Raw genomic sequence first — 16,757 nt, forward strand, 5'->3', positions numbered from 1 at the left:
ACGAAGAAGTGTTTGTGTACATCAATGTAATACGTAACAATGGCTGCATTGTATCATATGAAACGGGAGGTACCACGCGAACACAACATTCCTATAATTCAGTTTAAGGCGAGTCGTGGGTGGGTTATGAGGTTCATACGACGACACAATCTGTCAGTTCGAAGGAGAACAACACTATCTCAAAGGTTGCTGATTACACAGAAAAGATCATAAATTTTCACTGATTTGTCTTACATTTGCACCAGAAAACTTCATAGTTACTTCCTCACATCGGTTATGCTGATCAGGTTCCAGACTTTTTTGATGTGCCTCGCAACAGCACTATTGCGCTAAAAGAATTCGCGGTAGTGAAAAATCACGATGCACGGCTGACGGAAGAAAGTTGCTGCCTTACATCATTTTCAAGAGCAAAACTATATCTAATAAATACAGCTTCCCCGTGGAATTCATGTACAAGTGCAACCAAAGAGTTGGATGGTCGTAGAACTCATGCTAGAATGGATTAAAACTGTGTGGGATAGAAGACTCTGTGCCCTTCTGAAACAGCCAGCTCTGCTTATTTTAGATAGATTCCTAGTCACCTCATGAGCAACTTCTCAATGAAAATTAGATACAACAGGTAGTCATTCCCGGTGGCCTGAATATTAAAAAACTATTTAAAGACCACTTACGTTGATTTTACAACTGAATGATGAGCGGTGATCAGCAATTGATGCCCGCTGAAAATATTAGGTGTCAATCCTTCGATTTATTATGCTCGTGGGCAATGAAGAGTTGGGACCTTATACCACCTGAACTGGTCTCCAAGAGCTTCCAAAAGACTTGGATTTCAAATGCACTAGACGGATCTGAAGATGAAGCAGTAGGGCAGAGCAACAAAGAATCTGACCCCGGTATGAGCATCAGCGAGGACGGCGCATCAGATACAGAAACCAGCGATAGCGGCACAGGAGACTTTTGAGTAAATTTTTTACCGGGAAGTTCGAATTTCAAATTAATTGAATAAATTTTGGTAGTGTAATATTTTAACTTTAATGCGCTGATTAATGACAATTAACTTCGTAAGTTCATTTTTATTTTCGGATTGGAGGAATGTTCGCCGAACTGTAGCGAATAAATGATGAATTTTGATTTAGACTGTTTTAATTATAATGATTATTATGTGCACCTTAAACTTGTATAAATACAGTTTAGTAATAAATAATTTTTTTCTGTAATACAATTCTGATATGAAAATATTCTTCGCGTAATGATCGCACCCTACTACGTTTTAGAAAATTTTAGCTTAAAAAGTGCGACATATGGTGAAATAGGGTATTTCTTACCTTATACCATTTATATTTTAATTCAGTTACCTTAATACAATTTGGTGACACCTTTTCTCCTAAATTCCTGTGTGAGGTCTGATCCTCAGAGAGAATAGATGTCCTGGGTTCAATCCTAGGCGCATGACAGAAGTATGCTCAGTTAGACGAAAGATATTCATGATGTTCCCTATTTTATTTCAGGTGTTCAGAAGATTGTTGTGACTGGAGCATCCTTGCGTTCTAGCAAAGAAGCTCTCCGCCTTACGAGGATATATCCTGGTGTATTGTATTCAACTGCAGGTATACATTTATGCCTCTAACTTTTTTCAGCATTCTATAGCTTTTTGCAGTCTTTGTTTCTTTAGTTATTCATTCTTGCTTTGTACTACTCCTTCAAAATTTGTTGAGAAAGAATGAATATTAGTACCTTGTTACCTCGGCTTGTCTGTACATACATATTTTTGAACTAAAGGAATTTATAGAAATATATTAGACAATTCTTTGTGTATTATATGTGTGATACAAACCACGCAAGTAGGAAGTACATTCAATTTTTAATGAAAGTTCTTTGTAAAAAAGTACCCATAATGGCAGAAACTACTATTACTGCTTAGTATAATCAACCTGTAAACATTAACATTTATCTTACTGTTGCTGCAGCTGCATAGGCTGTGTTAATGCTTTGTTTAGGTTCTTTTCACCACTAGAAGATTGCTCACACCTTCATTGCACAATTAGAAAATAAGGAAGCTAGAAGATTGACCTTTAGGGTTGAAATAAAAAAATAATTTGGAGAAAATCAGAAAATTTACTTTCTTCTTTATCAGAAATTGAGAGAGCCTGAGATATCAGTTTATAGTTGCTCTAGTGGAGAAATTTCCAAAGAATAGCTGTAGGTGAGCAGGAAAATTTTTGCAGGTTAGATTTGTTGGACAGCTATCACAATCCCAGATTGGGAGTAAGTTAGTGAGAATGAAACCCGCGCCCCCACTGTACCAAAACTTGGCACTTATTGCCCAATAAAAACTCTTTCTGGTTTTTGATACATTATTTAGATCTGGTTTGCTGGCCACTCCTTCCTTTCCAATCTCTAACAGTTTAACTAAATCATTGAAGTACTATTGGCCTATATGCATTTAGATTTAGGTCTGCAAATTTGTAAGAATTGGAAACAATTTTTCAGTGATGTTTACAGATTATTTAATAATATTGGTGCATTAACAAGGGATATTTGTCCATAATCTGACAGTGAGCATTAATAATGAATTTGACGTCATCGGCTGATACTCTGATCCAAGTGTGTGCTACAAGAAATTAAATTCCTTTTTAGCCCGTATTTTCGACCTTAACAACTGTTATGGTTCTTTTAGAATTCCACCTTTACAATACAAATTCAATTTATTCCTTTCAGAATAACATTAAATCATGGTACATGTTTTATCCTCATTGGAAGACATCTTCAGCCATCAAATTTCAAAAAACAAAAAGATAACAAGGATATATACCTATGTACTATGGAGTCTAGTAAAAAAAAAAAAAAAAAAAAACACATTTTAATTACATACAAATTCCATAACACACATTTTACACACATAAGAATACATTGTAGTGTTAATTTGAGATCTGTCATTAATGGACTATAGTTGAATGCAGATCTTTAGAAAGATCTTACTGTTGTATGTAGTAACATAAAATATAGGTTAGTATTTGTTAAAATCTTAAGTTTTTTTTTTTAACAATTGTCTGAAAACAAGTAAAGAACAAGTTCAACACTTTTGCTGAAGGCTGTCATTCCTATTAGATTGGATTGTAAAAGTAACTGTTTTATAGACAGCAGGAATATTTTCCCGATGGATCGTCGTAAAGACACGTGGAACAGGTATTGCGGGCAAGTTTTAAACATGGTCTCTTTATCGTGATACGAATTTTAAGTTAATGGTTATTAAACCCGCGAAAGTAAAGAATAATTTATTATACAGCCGCCAAAAAAAAACCCGGCATAACTAAAGCCAATGCTCGGCGTTGGCATGAAGACAGGGATAGTCTAATAATGTGTGCTGTACAATAAAGGCATTCGTATGATTTTGCAAAGCACTTTTTAAGCCTGACTTAATTTTTCTTGACAGAAAATGTGGGGGTCGTCTTGGGTTCGGAGAAATACGGTATTAAATTTAAACCGTAGTCGTCTTAAGTAACTATAATAAAAAATATTACCAGAATTCCTCCTTCATTTGAAAATCACAGAGTGATGATAGCCAAATTCTGCGTTGGGAAGATAAAAACACATACTGAATTAAGACAGAGGGAGATAATTACATGGAAACTATGTGAAAGTGAAAGATTTGAAGAGCTCCAGAATAAGCTGAAACAGAGAATGTCAAAGAAAGCAGCGAAGAGTGTTGAATTGATGTGTTTCAAAATGATCATGGTAGAATCTGCAGAAGAAATATGTGGAAAAACATGTTAACAGAAACACCATGGTGCGAAGATAAGGTCAAAGCTGCAGTTGAGGCTAAGAAGGCCAGATGGAAAAAGCTGAGCAAAAATGGGACAGCCGAGAATGAGGCAGAATATAAGATCATGGATAAGAACTATGGGAGAGTATTACAAGAAGAGAGAAATAAATGTTGGGTTCACTTTACAGATATACTACAAAAAAATGTCCTAGGAAACAAATGATGTTATACCAAGGATAAAGACTAAGAGAACCCCCAGCATAAAACGTACTTATTAAAAATTAAAAGGATGAAGTGGTGACAGACCAACAGATGGAGAGATTGCTTTGAAAATTTGTATAACAATCCTATGCAAGAGAGAAGAGACCCATTGATGATAACAGACCAAACCAGGGACTTGGAATGTGTATCATAAATGTGGGTGATTAATTGGGTTGAACATATGATGAAAAAATTAAAAGCAGTCAGCATTGATGAAGTGACACTAGAAATTATAATGGCAGCAGGTCCCATGGGTATGCACAGGCTGAATAGATTGTGTGGAGTGATATGGAAGGAAAAAGCAGTCCCAAAAGATTGGGGAAATAGGAATCATAATATGTATATTCAAAAAGGCTGATAGTAAGAAATGCAAGAATTACGAGGCGTTACCCCTGTCCCACACACAGCTAAGATATTTGAGAGAATCTTACGCAGAAGAATTATAGAAAAGATGGAAGACAGATTTGGAGAACAGCAGTTTGTGTTCAGAAGGGATACACTTTTGACCACATCCTTAGATTGAGACAGGTAATGGAAAAATATTGGAATATGGGAAGGATATGGTTTTGATTTTCCTAGATGCAGATCAAGCTTATAACAGTGTCTCAAGATATCCGACATTGAGGACTTGGGAAGAGTAACAAATTAATAAGGAAATAATACAGATGATCAAAGCTGTTTCCAAAATTGTTAAAGCTAGACACCAAGCATCATTGTGCTTTATAAGTGGTTCCTTGGTCGGTAATAATGTTATTTTCGGTCTGTTTTGAGTCTGATCCACTGGTTTTTGTTAGTTTTTGTTTTTTTGTTTTGTTGGGTTCCTGTCCATCCATCCATCCATCCATTCATTCTTCATGACATTTTTTTATTTTTATTTTGGTCAGTGGATGCCTTTAAAATTTTTGTTATTTCATTTCGTACCATTAGGGGCCGATGACCTTCGATGTTAGGCCCCTTTAAACAACAAGCATCATCATCATCAGATAGGTCTTATGGCAACGATGGGATAGGAAAGGCCTAGGAGTTGGAGGGATGCGGCTGTGACCTTAATCAAGGTACAGCCCCAGCATTTGCCTGGTGTGAAAATGGGAAACCACGGAAAACCATCTTCAGGGCTGCCGACAGTAGGGTTCGAACCCACTATCTCCTGGATGCGAGCCCATAGCTGCGCGCTCCTAACCGCACGGCCGACTCGCCCGGTGGCATGACAGCAAATCTGTTGGTACATCCTAGGTGTCCATAGTCTTTGTACCCACCAATTTAATCCAAAGTAACATTGTAATGAAGTCTAGCAGACAAAGAAACTTCATTAAAAAAGAGGGACCAAACTTTTTGATCACTAGCATACTCACAGTTCTGACTCGAGATTCTAACACTTTGAAGAAAGCCGTGCCAATGCCTGTAGGAAATTAAAAGGAATTAATCATTTTGGTAAGGGTTCAACAGTATCACTATTGGCTGTAGTAGTAGAAACAGCCATACTACAAGTGATAGTAACAGTGGTAACAGTGGTAGAAGTAGCAGCAGTCCGGTAACAGGAGGAGTGGAGGCAGTAGGAGCAGCAGCAGCAGTAGAACTCATAGCAGCTGAAGGACCTGACTGACGTCCAGACTTATGTCGAGGCACATCTATATGGGAGGGGGAAATCACTAAGATATGAATTTTTTTCTCCCCTACTACAGTGAATGCAATCATCATTCATTTATTAATATATCCATAGTTATTATGGTCCTCCTACAGTTCTTAAGGTAGGAATAACAGGAATAAAATTACACTGAGCATGTTGTCCACCAAAATTCGTTAAGCACTTGACTGTATTGACGGATATTGGACTGATTTCGCTCTGTTCATGTTTGGTTGAAATTAATGAAGAAAACCTTACTGTTATTGCAAATTTGATATTCACTGACTCCAAAAGTAGATCCCTACATGCTGAGAGGAACATGGACAAAAATTTAAAAAGGTACATTCAAATGTTCAGAATTTCAGCTATACTCTGCCTCTAAGAGATGTACAAATTTTAACTTACTAGGTAAGGCAAGACTAGATATGATGGGCATTACAGTGACTTTCATTATGAGAAGCGAGGTTCAATCTTGTCTGCCACGGTTGAATTTACCATAATTACCTCCAGAGAGCAATTTGAAATTAACAACAGAAAAATTTGATAGGTTACCCTACTGTGACCATTAATAATATTAATAATGATAATAGTGACTTACTTCTATCTGAGACAGTATCTTTGATAGAGGTCCTGGATAGCTAGAGCAGCAAAAATGTCTTAAACACATAGCGTGGTTCCTCAGCTGCTTTGAAGAAAGCTGCCGCAAGTTTCGGATTCCCACAATGTCCAGCCACTTTTTGCAAATATAACGTCTAGGAACAGGGAAATGGTGAAATAAGATTCCCTGCTGCCGGAACTCTTTGCTATTGGTGTATATCTCACAAATTTGGCACTTTCAATGCATGATCTAAGGAATAAAAAGAAATAGAAGGAAATAATTAAGAGCACTGTCAACAGTTTATATTTTTACTGCTAAATTCAATACCATCAAAATGATAGTGGCTTATCAGAAATAATATATTAGCCTACATCAACTGAATTTAATAAATTAAGAATTTATTTCAGCCAAAAGGCCATAACATGACATAAATATTATACACATGATATTGTTATTAATAACAACCACCATGCAAAAATACTTTTAAAAAAGATATTTTTGGGAACAGAAACAGCTATAAATCATAAACTTAATAACTTACATAACTTCCTGTGGCCTAGTGTTCTTTTAAGAGGACACTGTTTAAAAATAGAATTAAATATCCTGCAAAAAATATTTTAAACAATAAACTAAATATAACATTGAGTAGGCCGAAAAGTTGGTGTTATATTTGTTGGAATTTCATTTACATTGGTATGATATGCATTGCATATTCCGGCCTCAGGAGGTTAATAAGAATAATAAGGAATTCTTACCTCAAAACTACTTCTTCAAACAAGAAATTCCACTCAGAATTTCACTGAAAAATACCCGCAGAGCATGAAAACGAAAATCAAAAAGAAGATAAAGATGACAAAGTAGACTGGTCTCACACGTGGTCATCAAAGCAGTAATTACGAATTTATTTCGGCCGAAAGGCCATAACGTGACATAAATATGTATGTTACACATGATATTGTTATTAATAACATACTCGCATATAGTGAAATTGAAATTAAAAACGGGTTGGCAAGTTCAAAACACACAATTACAAACTACGACAGCGATAAACGGCCCCATCGACCGGGAATTCTCAACTCAAAATCGACCAATAGCAATCGCGAGATGTTTCTACCAATAGGAGCTACCGTATTTGTCACGTGGTGCTCGGTGAAGTGACGTGAGGTACAACATTGGCGCACGGCGGTTGTAGGGTAAAGTTACTCAGTCTGAGCGGGCCGTCGGAAGCTTAGGATCTATGCAACTGTCACCCCCATTGCTATTACAGTATGACAGTTGATATTATTCACTGCCAGATGAGGTGTTCACATTATTTTCTCTTGAATGGCTGGTTATGTTGTTGTAATACCACTTGTCAGTGGGAGGTACATAGTGTTTGGCCAGTGCCATTACATCCCGAAATTTTGCTTCCTTGATGTGCAGGGCTTCTGGATACAGTTTCTGACTCGCGTGAGGAAACTTTGGAGTACTGTTCTTATTCAAGAGAGGAAACTCTTGTAGAGAAAAATCTGATGCATTCATTGAACATTTAACAGTTCCACAAAATTCTTCACTATGAATAAACAACCGATATTTTGAAATGGAGAACTTCTCTTTACCTACATCACTAACATTCTTCTTGAAGGATTCTTCAAAAGTACCTTTATAGTCTAGAAAGCTGTCTCCCTCAGTTTGTTTTGACGACAAATTTTGATCTTGACCCTCTTATGAGGTTCACATAGTCATTAGGAACATACAGTCTTTCTCTCTTCCGTTTTTCTTTTTCTACTATTCCAAAGCTTCGGCACTTGGTCTTGATTTTTCATGAAATCTATATATCCTTGTATGTTGTTCCTACAAGCAAATTATTACTCCTTGTTTCACCAGATATAGAGTCAAAGAATATCCAACCCTTCAATTGCTACAAGGACTTTTGGGGAACAATTTGTGCTAAATCTGATGGAAAACTATTTGCATAAGAATCACCATGTATATTTTGATAGCTTTTTTCACATCTGTTAGACCCATGAATGAACTCTATATCCTAGGCACTTATGCATGTGGTACTGTAAATACCAACAGAAAGGACTGGCCTGGATAGTTGCATTCATATATCCCAAGGAATTAAACTAAAGCAAGGGGAGAGTGGAAGTTTGCAGTGTGGAAATGTTTGCAACTGTTTGGAAAGGCAAGCAAGACGTTACCATGTTATCAACAAATACTGACTCCCTGGTACAGTTTGAGGTACAAAGGAATATGGGGAAAATCCAAGGTAAGGGTACAAGAGAGGTGTCCTCTGTCTAGATACAGAAATTTACAAAGTATATGGGGCCAGTGACCTAGATGTTAGGCCCCTTTACACAAGCAACAAGCATCACACAGTATATGGGAGTGGTTGATCGAGCAGATCAGAAGAGGAGCTACTTCACAGTTGTAGGCCTTGAAAGAAGCAGTGGAAGTATGTATTAGGTTTTGTAATCAATATTTACATCATAAATAAAGCGTGGACATACACAGTTGGAATTCAGGAAGTGTCTCATACTGGAAATGATTGGAAATTTTTCTTCATTGAAATGGTGGGGAAGGAAACAATCCCTTCCCTTATCATACCCTTTATCAGAAAATAATCACACTCCTATCAGTATTGATGGGAGGGTGAAGAAGAGCCCTATCAGGTAGAGCAGTTCACTCTGCCTTTAAGTGCAAGCAATGTGACATTACCTTGTGCCGTGTTGGATGCTTCTGGATGTATCATACTGAACTGGGGGTTCCTGCGTGTAATTAGGTAAGATCATTGTATCGTTTTATATTTAGTGTAGTACATTTCTCTTACAAAAATTTCAAGGAGATAACTAAAGCGGTTTTTACCCACCCACATTTTGAGACCCCATTTGGTGTGGTTTTTTGGAAGATACTGATTCAAAATATGTCTTCCCTTCAAGTCAATCATAGCTTCATCAAATGAAAATTCACTTCCTGGTCTTAATTTTTCACGAAATCTAGATATCCTTGTCCCTATGTTGTTCCTACAAGCAAATTATTACTCCTTGTTTCACCAGATAGAGAGTCAAAGAATATCCATGGGAAAGGGTTAATGCTTTCCAAACTCTTGGCCTTTGCCACATCGTATGCCTACCATACATGAACAAAGGTCATCAAAGCCTCTATTCTCAACCAGTTCTTTTATTCTAAAGATTAGATCCATAGGTCCACCACTTTGATAACATGCTGTTCCTGTTCTAGATTTTCTTCCACTATTTTCCTCAGACTGCATTTAAAGACATAGACTCTCTCACAAATTTTCATTGCGTGTGTGATCAGAGGAACTCCCTATAATAGTCGCGCTTCTTTCCATTGCCTTTCTTAAAGATTAGGACTATCGAGCTCGATAGCTGCAGTCGCTTAAGTGCGGCCAGTATCCAGCATTCGGGAGATAGTGGGTTCGAACCCCACTGTCAGCAGTCCTGAAGATGGTTTTCTGGAGTTTCCCCATTTTCACACCAGGCAAATGCTGAGACTGTACCTCAATTAAAGCCACGGCCGCTTCCTTCCCACTCCTAGCCCTTTCCTATGCCATCTTTACCATAAGACCTATCTGTGTCGGTGCGACTTAAAGCCAGTTGAAAAAAGGACTAGGACTATTTCACCTTTTCCCCACTTCTCAGGTATCCTTTTGTCCTACTCACCAAATTCCAATAGGTCCTACAATATTAACCCATTCGCATCCTATTTAAATACCGTAGCAGTTCACTGAGAAAATGCATTTAAATGCTGCACTATGGCAGTCATCTGCATACTATTATTTTAAAAAATCATACAAAACCAACCAGTAAAGATTCCTTTCTGAAAATTTGCATGCATAATAACGAAGGAATAAGCTTACCAATGCCGCCTTTCTAGTACGTCTGCTGAGTGTGGTACACCTCAAAACATTCTTCTAAGTGAGGTACGAACTCGTTTCGAAAGATATGGTCCACCGTCGTCATTTGTATCACTATGTCATCAGTACTATTACACGCATCACTCGAACCTGAACCAAGACCTTCAGGGTCTATTTCGTCGTCACAAACATCACTTTCTTCATAATCACTTTCTAAAACACTATTAGCTTTCGTATTCAATCTTCATCAACACTAACACATCTGCTTGACGCCATGATTGCAACTGATGTGAGCGAAATAATATGAAGATGGTAACTATCTTCTTGTTCCAGAAGTGTGTGATAACCTGGACCACAGGAAATAACCGAAGCCACATGTCTAAATTTCAGCTCAGAATGCATACAAGTGGCATCTGCGAGTTAGTAACTGAACTACATGTATTGATATACAGCAGTGCATTGCCGCGAGCTAAGCTCGTCATTGGATTCAAATGCCACAAATAACTTTTGCGAGTTAAGGTCGTCAAATGATGCAATTGGGTTAATCATAACACTTGTTATACCATCACATTCTGTGGCTTGGCCAGAATACATTTCATGCTTGAATCTTCCACTTCTTTAACTAATTTTTCTCATGAGTCACCCCTCCCATTCTGTAGTTTATCTCCTATTTCTTCCATCCCTGATGTAGCCTGTGGATTGAGAACCATTTCAAAATCTTCCATCTCTTCCTTGTCCTCTCCATCTGTCAACAATTCACATGTCACACTTTTAACAGTCAGAGTACCCTACCGATCAAACCTCCTGTTTTTCATTAATCCATCCAGTTTCTTTCCATTTCCTTCTAGTTCTCCCTGTAAGTTTTCCCCACACTTTGGTTTTCCCTGCTGATTATCTTTGTATGCCTTTTTGCTGCTTTAAATTTTTCCTTTGTTTCATCTTTTTTCTTCTGTACCCATGCTTTCCATGTTGTCTTCTTTTGGTTCATTGCTTCTTTAGCTTCCTCATTCCACCAAGGTGTTTTCCATTTTATTTTCATACTCATCCATTCAACAAGCTTTCCTGGCACACTACAAATGCCTCCTTAAATTCAGTCCATTCTTCTTCCAGTTCATTAGTTTCAATTTTTGGAACTAGTGTCTTGACTAAAAAATTTCATGCTCATCTGTTGCAGATTCTACTGTTTAATTTTTCTTTCTTTCATTTATACTTTGTACTTATTGATTATTACTAGTCTACGTCATCTTCCTAGCTTTATTCTTGCACCGTGGCAGGGTCCGCTTGTTGGTACATTAGTCTCCGTTTAGACCAATCCAAGGCATCTTTTGTGGTGGCGTTCACATATTCTGTGTCCTTGATTATGTTCCATTGACCAGTTTCTCGGTTGACCTTGTGGATTCTGGTCTTCAGGCTCCACACTCTTGGCCTTTTTTGTACAGATGTCCATACTATCCAAGTGTACCTAACCATGGTTTCTTCAGTTGGCGTGACTCCCAGTCATTGTTGGTCATCATTGCTCCTTGAGTGGTGGAATTGCATTAGTCCAAGGCTTCATCAGAGCATTCTCATTTCCATAGAACCTGCTCGTGCTTTGCTTTTGCTGGCCAGTGTTCTGATCCATAGAGGGTTATTGGGCACATTACTGTTCTGTAGACCTTTTACTTTAGGCGTTAGGGTATCTGTTAATTAGAAAGGACTCCAGTCACTTGCTGCCATTTCATCCAGGTGGAGTTGACTCTGGTATGGGCATCTGTCATTGTTGGTGAATTTGAGGAAGCTGAGGTATTTGAATTTCTCAACTCTTTTCCACTGATGCTGATTGTACTTGCGGTTTGTGCCATATTCCATATACTCTCTCTTCTTGAGATTGAGTTGAAGCCCAAATTCGCCAAGCTGTTCTTCCCAGTTGCAGAGTTTTCTGACGTTCCCACCTAATCAATACTATATATGTTGTAAAATTTATGTATTTACATCTAAATTGCAATGCTAAGTTTGATCCATGGATCATCCTCAGTTGCTTACACTAACAATTAAAATAGTACATTCACAATCATTAGAAACCATTTTCTTTGAGTTTGTCATATATTACAGTCTTAAAATCTAATAAACATACATGTTTCATTTCACTAGCATATCGCTATCTGTTGAATTAAAACACTCTTCTTGAACTTTTATAAATTCATTGTCTTAAAATCTAGTAACCAATTTGTTTTATTGCACTAACAATTAAAAGAGTACATTCACAATCAGTAGACACCCTTTTCTTTGAGTTATTATCGTATATTACAGTTTTAAAATCTAATAAAGTGTCTGATTCATTTCACTGGCATATGTCTTACCTGTTGAAAAGGGGAACAATAAGTCCATCGGGATTATATAATTGTGTTGCCTGAAAACACTCTTCTCGGACTGTTTATAAATTCACTATCTTAAAATTTAGTAGCCAACTGTTTAATTCATTCTTATTCTGCTCTGTTAAAATCTCAGTAAAATTGGGCTTCATGAAGTTACAGTAGTTACTATTAACTAATCTCACATGACAAGCTTTCTTTTCAAAACTGCATTTTCTTCTGGAGGCCTTCATGTCATACATTCACCAGAAGGATGTCATCCATGGGTCGATCATTTGCAATTCACACATAATAGTGCCCGTGCTAAGGACAAACAATAAGGGTAAAAGTGCTGATCCCTGGTATCCTCAAACATTGATATAAAGGGAGGTGATGTTCCTGCTGCACATGGCACCCTGTTGGAAACTTTGCAAACAGTTGTTGGATCCGCTTTACATAAGCTTCAGGAACATTGTGGAACCGTAGATCGTGCCAAATGAGTGTGTGCACGACACGATCGATGGACTTCTCCAAGTCAAGGAACACCACATGGATGGTTTTGGTCTTCTCATGGTGTTTAGAACTAATCTATTATCCCCATGGAAGCACCTGTTACATCTATCAATTCTTTCCGGTTCCTCCTGTCAGTCAAGAAGTAGTCAGTCGTGGTCGTTATTCTACATTCTCCTCAATCGTAGTTATTTTTTTTAGTTCTTCCTGAACCGTGTGTTCCTAATTATGAGATCGTTTCACAAAATTGCATTTCTTTGGCCATAACCAAATGGACCTATGTGACGTTCTAGGCCTCTTTTGTTCCTGACTTGTGTAGTCTCCCATCACTATCATGCAATGTCCTGTAATAGATTGATACACATCCTTCAGGAATTCCTCTTCCTGATTTCCTACCTGAGGAACATAGACTTGTTTCCAGTTATATTGCTTGTTAATTTGGTTGCCATTTTTATTATTCTGTCACATACATAATGTAACACTTTTCACCACATCCTGGATATCTTTACTTATGATAATTCCAATTCTATTTTTGACTTTCATCCTCCACTCAATTATAGCCTAAATCCTTTCTTTAGTTCTTTTTCTTTCTTCACATCTTTTCCATTTATCCAATTGTCCACTTGTCTTAGTACCCCCTAGAATTCCAGGTAGTACGCGTCGCTTCTGGGGGATAACATGGCCTTTGTTCTGATCCATTATTCCAATTTATATTTAGGCTATTTCTACTACGAGGTCACCACTCTCATATGCATATTGGAGCTGTTGCCAGCAATGTATTCAGGCCGCCTCCTGATTCGGGGACAGACACCTTTCATAGCCATCTTTCACGTGGGAAGCAGGTGCCTTATGGCTTACCACAATAGTCTGTTTCCAAGAATAGGTTTTGAACTCTGAACAAAGTTATTTTTGGATAAAGAGCTTGACAGTACCACATCTTTACCTGTTTTCAATCAGTCCTGTCTCTGACTGTCTGTCCCACTCTCCTTGGACAATGATTATTGACTGACAGATGAAATGAAATTATATTGGAGTGTTTCTATGTTGAATAGACAAACGGTTTTAAGTACAAAAGAAAAGCAAGGAACATGTGCTTATAAATAACAATATCCTTCTGATAGTCAGCAGAACATTGCAAACTGTTCTTCATTATTGTGGATAAAATTCATGATCAAAATATTATAGCCATTCCAAGTGATAAACATAAGTTGTTAAGTGGACAGATGAAACAAATGCTAGAGCCGCTGTGGCTCAGGCTGCAGCGTGCTGACCTCTCAGCGCTTGGTTCCGTGGTTCAAATTCCGGTCATTCCATGTGAGATTTCTGCTGGAAAAAGCAGGGCGGGTTTTTCTCCGAGTACTCTGGTTTTCCCTGTCGTCTTTCATTCCAGCAACATACTCCAATATCATTTCATTTCATCTGTCAGTCGATAGTGATTGTCCGAGGAGAGTGGGACAGGCTTGGCAGCTGGCACAATTCCTATCCTCGCTGCTAGATGGGGCTTCATTCATTCCATTCCTGATCCGGGCGAATGACTGGAAACAGGTTGAGGATTTTCATTTTCATGAAACGTCTTGCTCAGCCATGAAACTCAAAAGTGCCAAATGTTGGAAGCTAGAAGAAGGCCACGAAAACCTTTCAGGAATTGTTAAGAATTACGATGCAAGAGATGTGTACAATATGGATGAAACTACTTTATTTTATTGCATCCAACCCAATAGAACAATCTCATATGCAAATGTAAGGGGTTGCAAAATAGAAAACAAAGAACAGAATAACTGTTGTATTTTATACCAATACTGACGGAAGTGATAAAAGGATGGTGACAGTGATTATTAAAACTTTTGACTCTTGGTTTAAGATGAGTGTAGGGACAATAAAAAGGCATGGGTGACCGTTGTCAAATTTGATGAATGGATCAAAGTTTTCAGTGATGACAGGAGAATAAGGAATTTTAATCCACTGATGATGTTCGACTTGGTGAAGTTGCACTATATCACAAAATTCCACCTAATTTAAACATCAGGGTGGAATTTCTTTCTCTTCGATGCATTGGATATCTTGAGCCTTTTTGTGCAGGTATAATTAAACGTATTAAAGCACATTTTAGGCAGTATCAAGAGAGAAAAACCATTCAGTATTTCAGTTGCAACCATAAGGAATTGCTGGTCCCACACTGGCATCATTTCAGGGACTGATGTATCTAAACAAAACCAATCAATCTAAGCTTTGGAGAAAACCCTTGATCTTCTTCCCAACCCATCAGATGGAGCAACTATCTCAGCAGAAAGCTCATACCAACAGACCAAGAAGAGCCAGCAAGTACTTCAGGAACTTCCCACTGATAATGTTGGACTTTGTGAAATAACCAGAAATTTCAAGCGACACTGAAAATGAAAGTGAAATTACCTGAGCTAATGCATCGAAAGATCATGATTACAGAAGTTCAGTTGTGTGTAAACTATTTGCATGGTTATTTTGAACAGATTTCTTTCTCTAACGAAACTTATGATCACATAATTACTATTCATTCAGCTATTTCAGCTCACTTTGAACACAGGTAAAGTTCAGTGCAAGATTGATTCATTTTTCAAAAGGATCTGATGTGTGGGTACAGTGCTGTACTGTATATCAGAAACTATATTCTATTGAAATCATTTTCAGACTTTAATCAATATACTTTACTGTGGTTATGAAATTTGCATCTAACCTGTGTCAGGCATTGTACTACAGTTGAACCTGCCCTAACGGACAGTTTTATTCAGCGGACACCTCCCTATATGGACATTTTTCTATGAAATCGATTTTATTTTACATAAGACACGTGTTTAATAAGCCTCATTTAAGTGGACGCCACGAATTTCGGACAGCAGTCATTGAAGTTAGTCTCGTCCACTTGTCTTAAGCGGACACTTTATGCGTTCCAGGACACTTTCTTATACAAGGCTATGCCATTCTTTCTCGTAATATCATTCTGCAGACATCCGGGAATTCCTTTTGAATGTGTGTACTATTTCGAGTCGAAGGTAAAGCGAGATGAAATGTACATAAGAATGCTGAAGTAGCTGTGAAGTTAATTGTTCTGTTCAGGGCTCTTACCATAGCTTTCCTTAGGGTCGTTTTTATGTTCTAATTAGTGTACATTCTGAGAATTCTAGTTGCCTGGAAATGCTTCCAGTGACTGCTTACTCACAAGTTACCAAGCGATTTTCCATCATTGCGCAGCTGTGAGCTTGCATTTGGGAGATAGTGGGTTTGAACCCCCTTTGTTGGCAGCCCTGAAGATGGTTCTCAGTGGTTTCCCATTTTCACACCAGATGAATGCTGGGGCTGTACCTGAATTGAGGCCCCAGCTGTTTCTTTACCACTCCTAGCCCTTTCCTATCCCATCATCGCCATAAGACCTATCTGTGTCGGTGCAACATAAAGCAAATTTAAAAAAAAAATTCCGGCATATTCTATTCTATTCATTCTATTCGTAATTCAGATTGTCGCTGATAAGGTCGAAATCACGTTGTTCAGTTAAACTTGACGAGGAAGAGACTTTCATGTGCTGATAGTTGAGGCAGAAATACCGTAGCATTTCAATCGTACAGTAAACATTAGGAGTGACGAGCATGTTTAGATCTCGAGACAAAAGGTCTAGTGAGGAAAGCTTCCTGAAAAATTAAACTGCAGGAAAGCACATTTGTGAAGAAAGTAAGTGGGAGGAAAATAGGAATTGAGGAATGAAAAGAAAGTGGGAGTCAGTTTTTGCAGGCTGTATATGAGTGGTTCATATGTATTCAAGCGAGGAGCGTTGCAAGAAAAAA

The 16,757-nt window shown here is 37.8% G+C and overlaps 1 protein-coding gene across 1 annotated transcript in view; it reads left to right on the forward strand.

Annotated features, from left to right (window-relative positions):
• Positions 1–16,757, forward strand: part of LOC136857996 (3'-5' ssDNA/RNA exonuclease TatD) — a 196,002-nt gene that overhangs the window by 32,806 nt on the left and 146,439 nt on the right. Inside the window, exon 2 of the mRNA XM_067137169.1 lies at positions 1,509–1,607. Within this exon, the coding sequence (XP_066993270.1) occupies positions 1,509–1,607 (99 nt within the window). The remainder of the gene's footprint in view (positions 1–1,508; positions 1,608–16,757) is intronic.

This window comes from Anabrus simplex, chromosome 1 (assembly GCF_040414725.1).
Source record: "Anabrus simplex isolate iqAnaSimp1 chromosome 1, ASM4041472v1, whole genome shotgun sequence".
NCBI classification, from domain to species: Eukaryota; Metazoa; Arthropoda; class Insecta; order Orthoptera; family Tettigoniidae; genus Anabrus; species Anabrus simplex.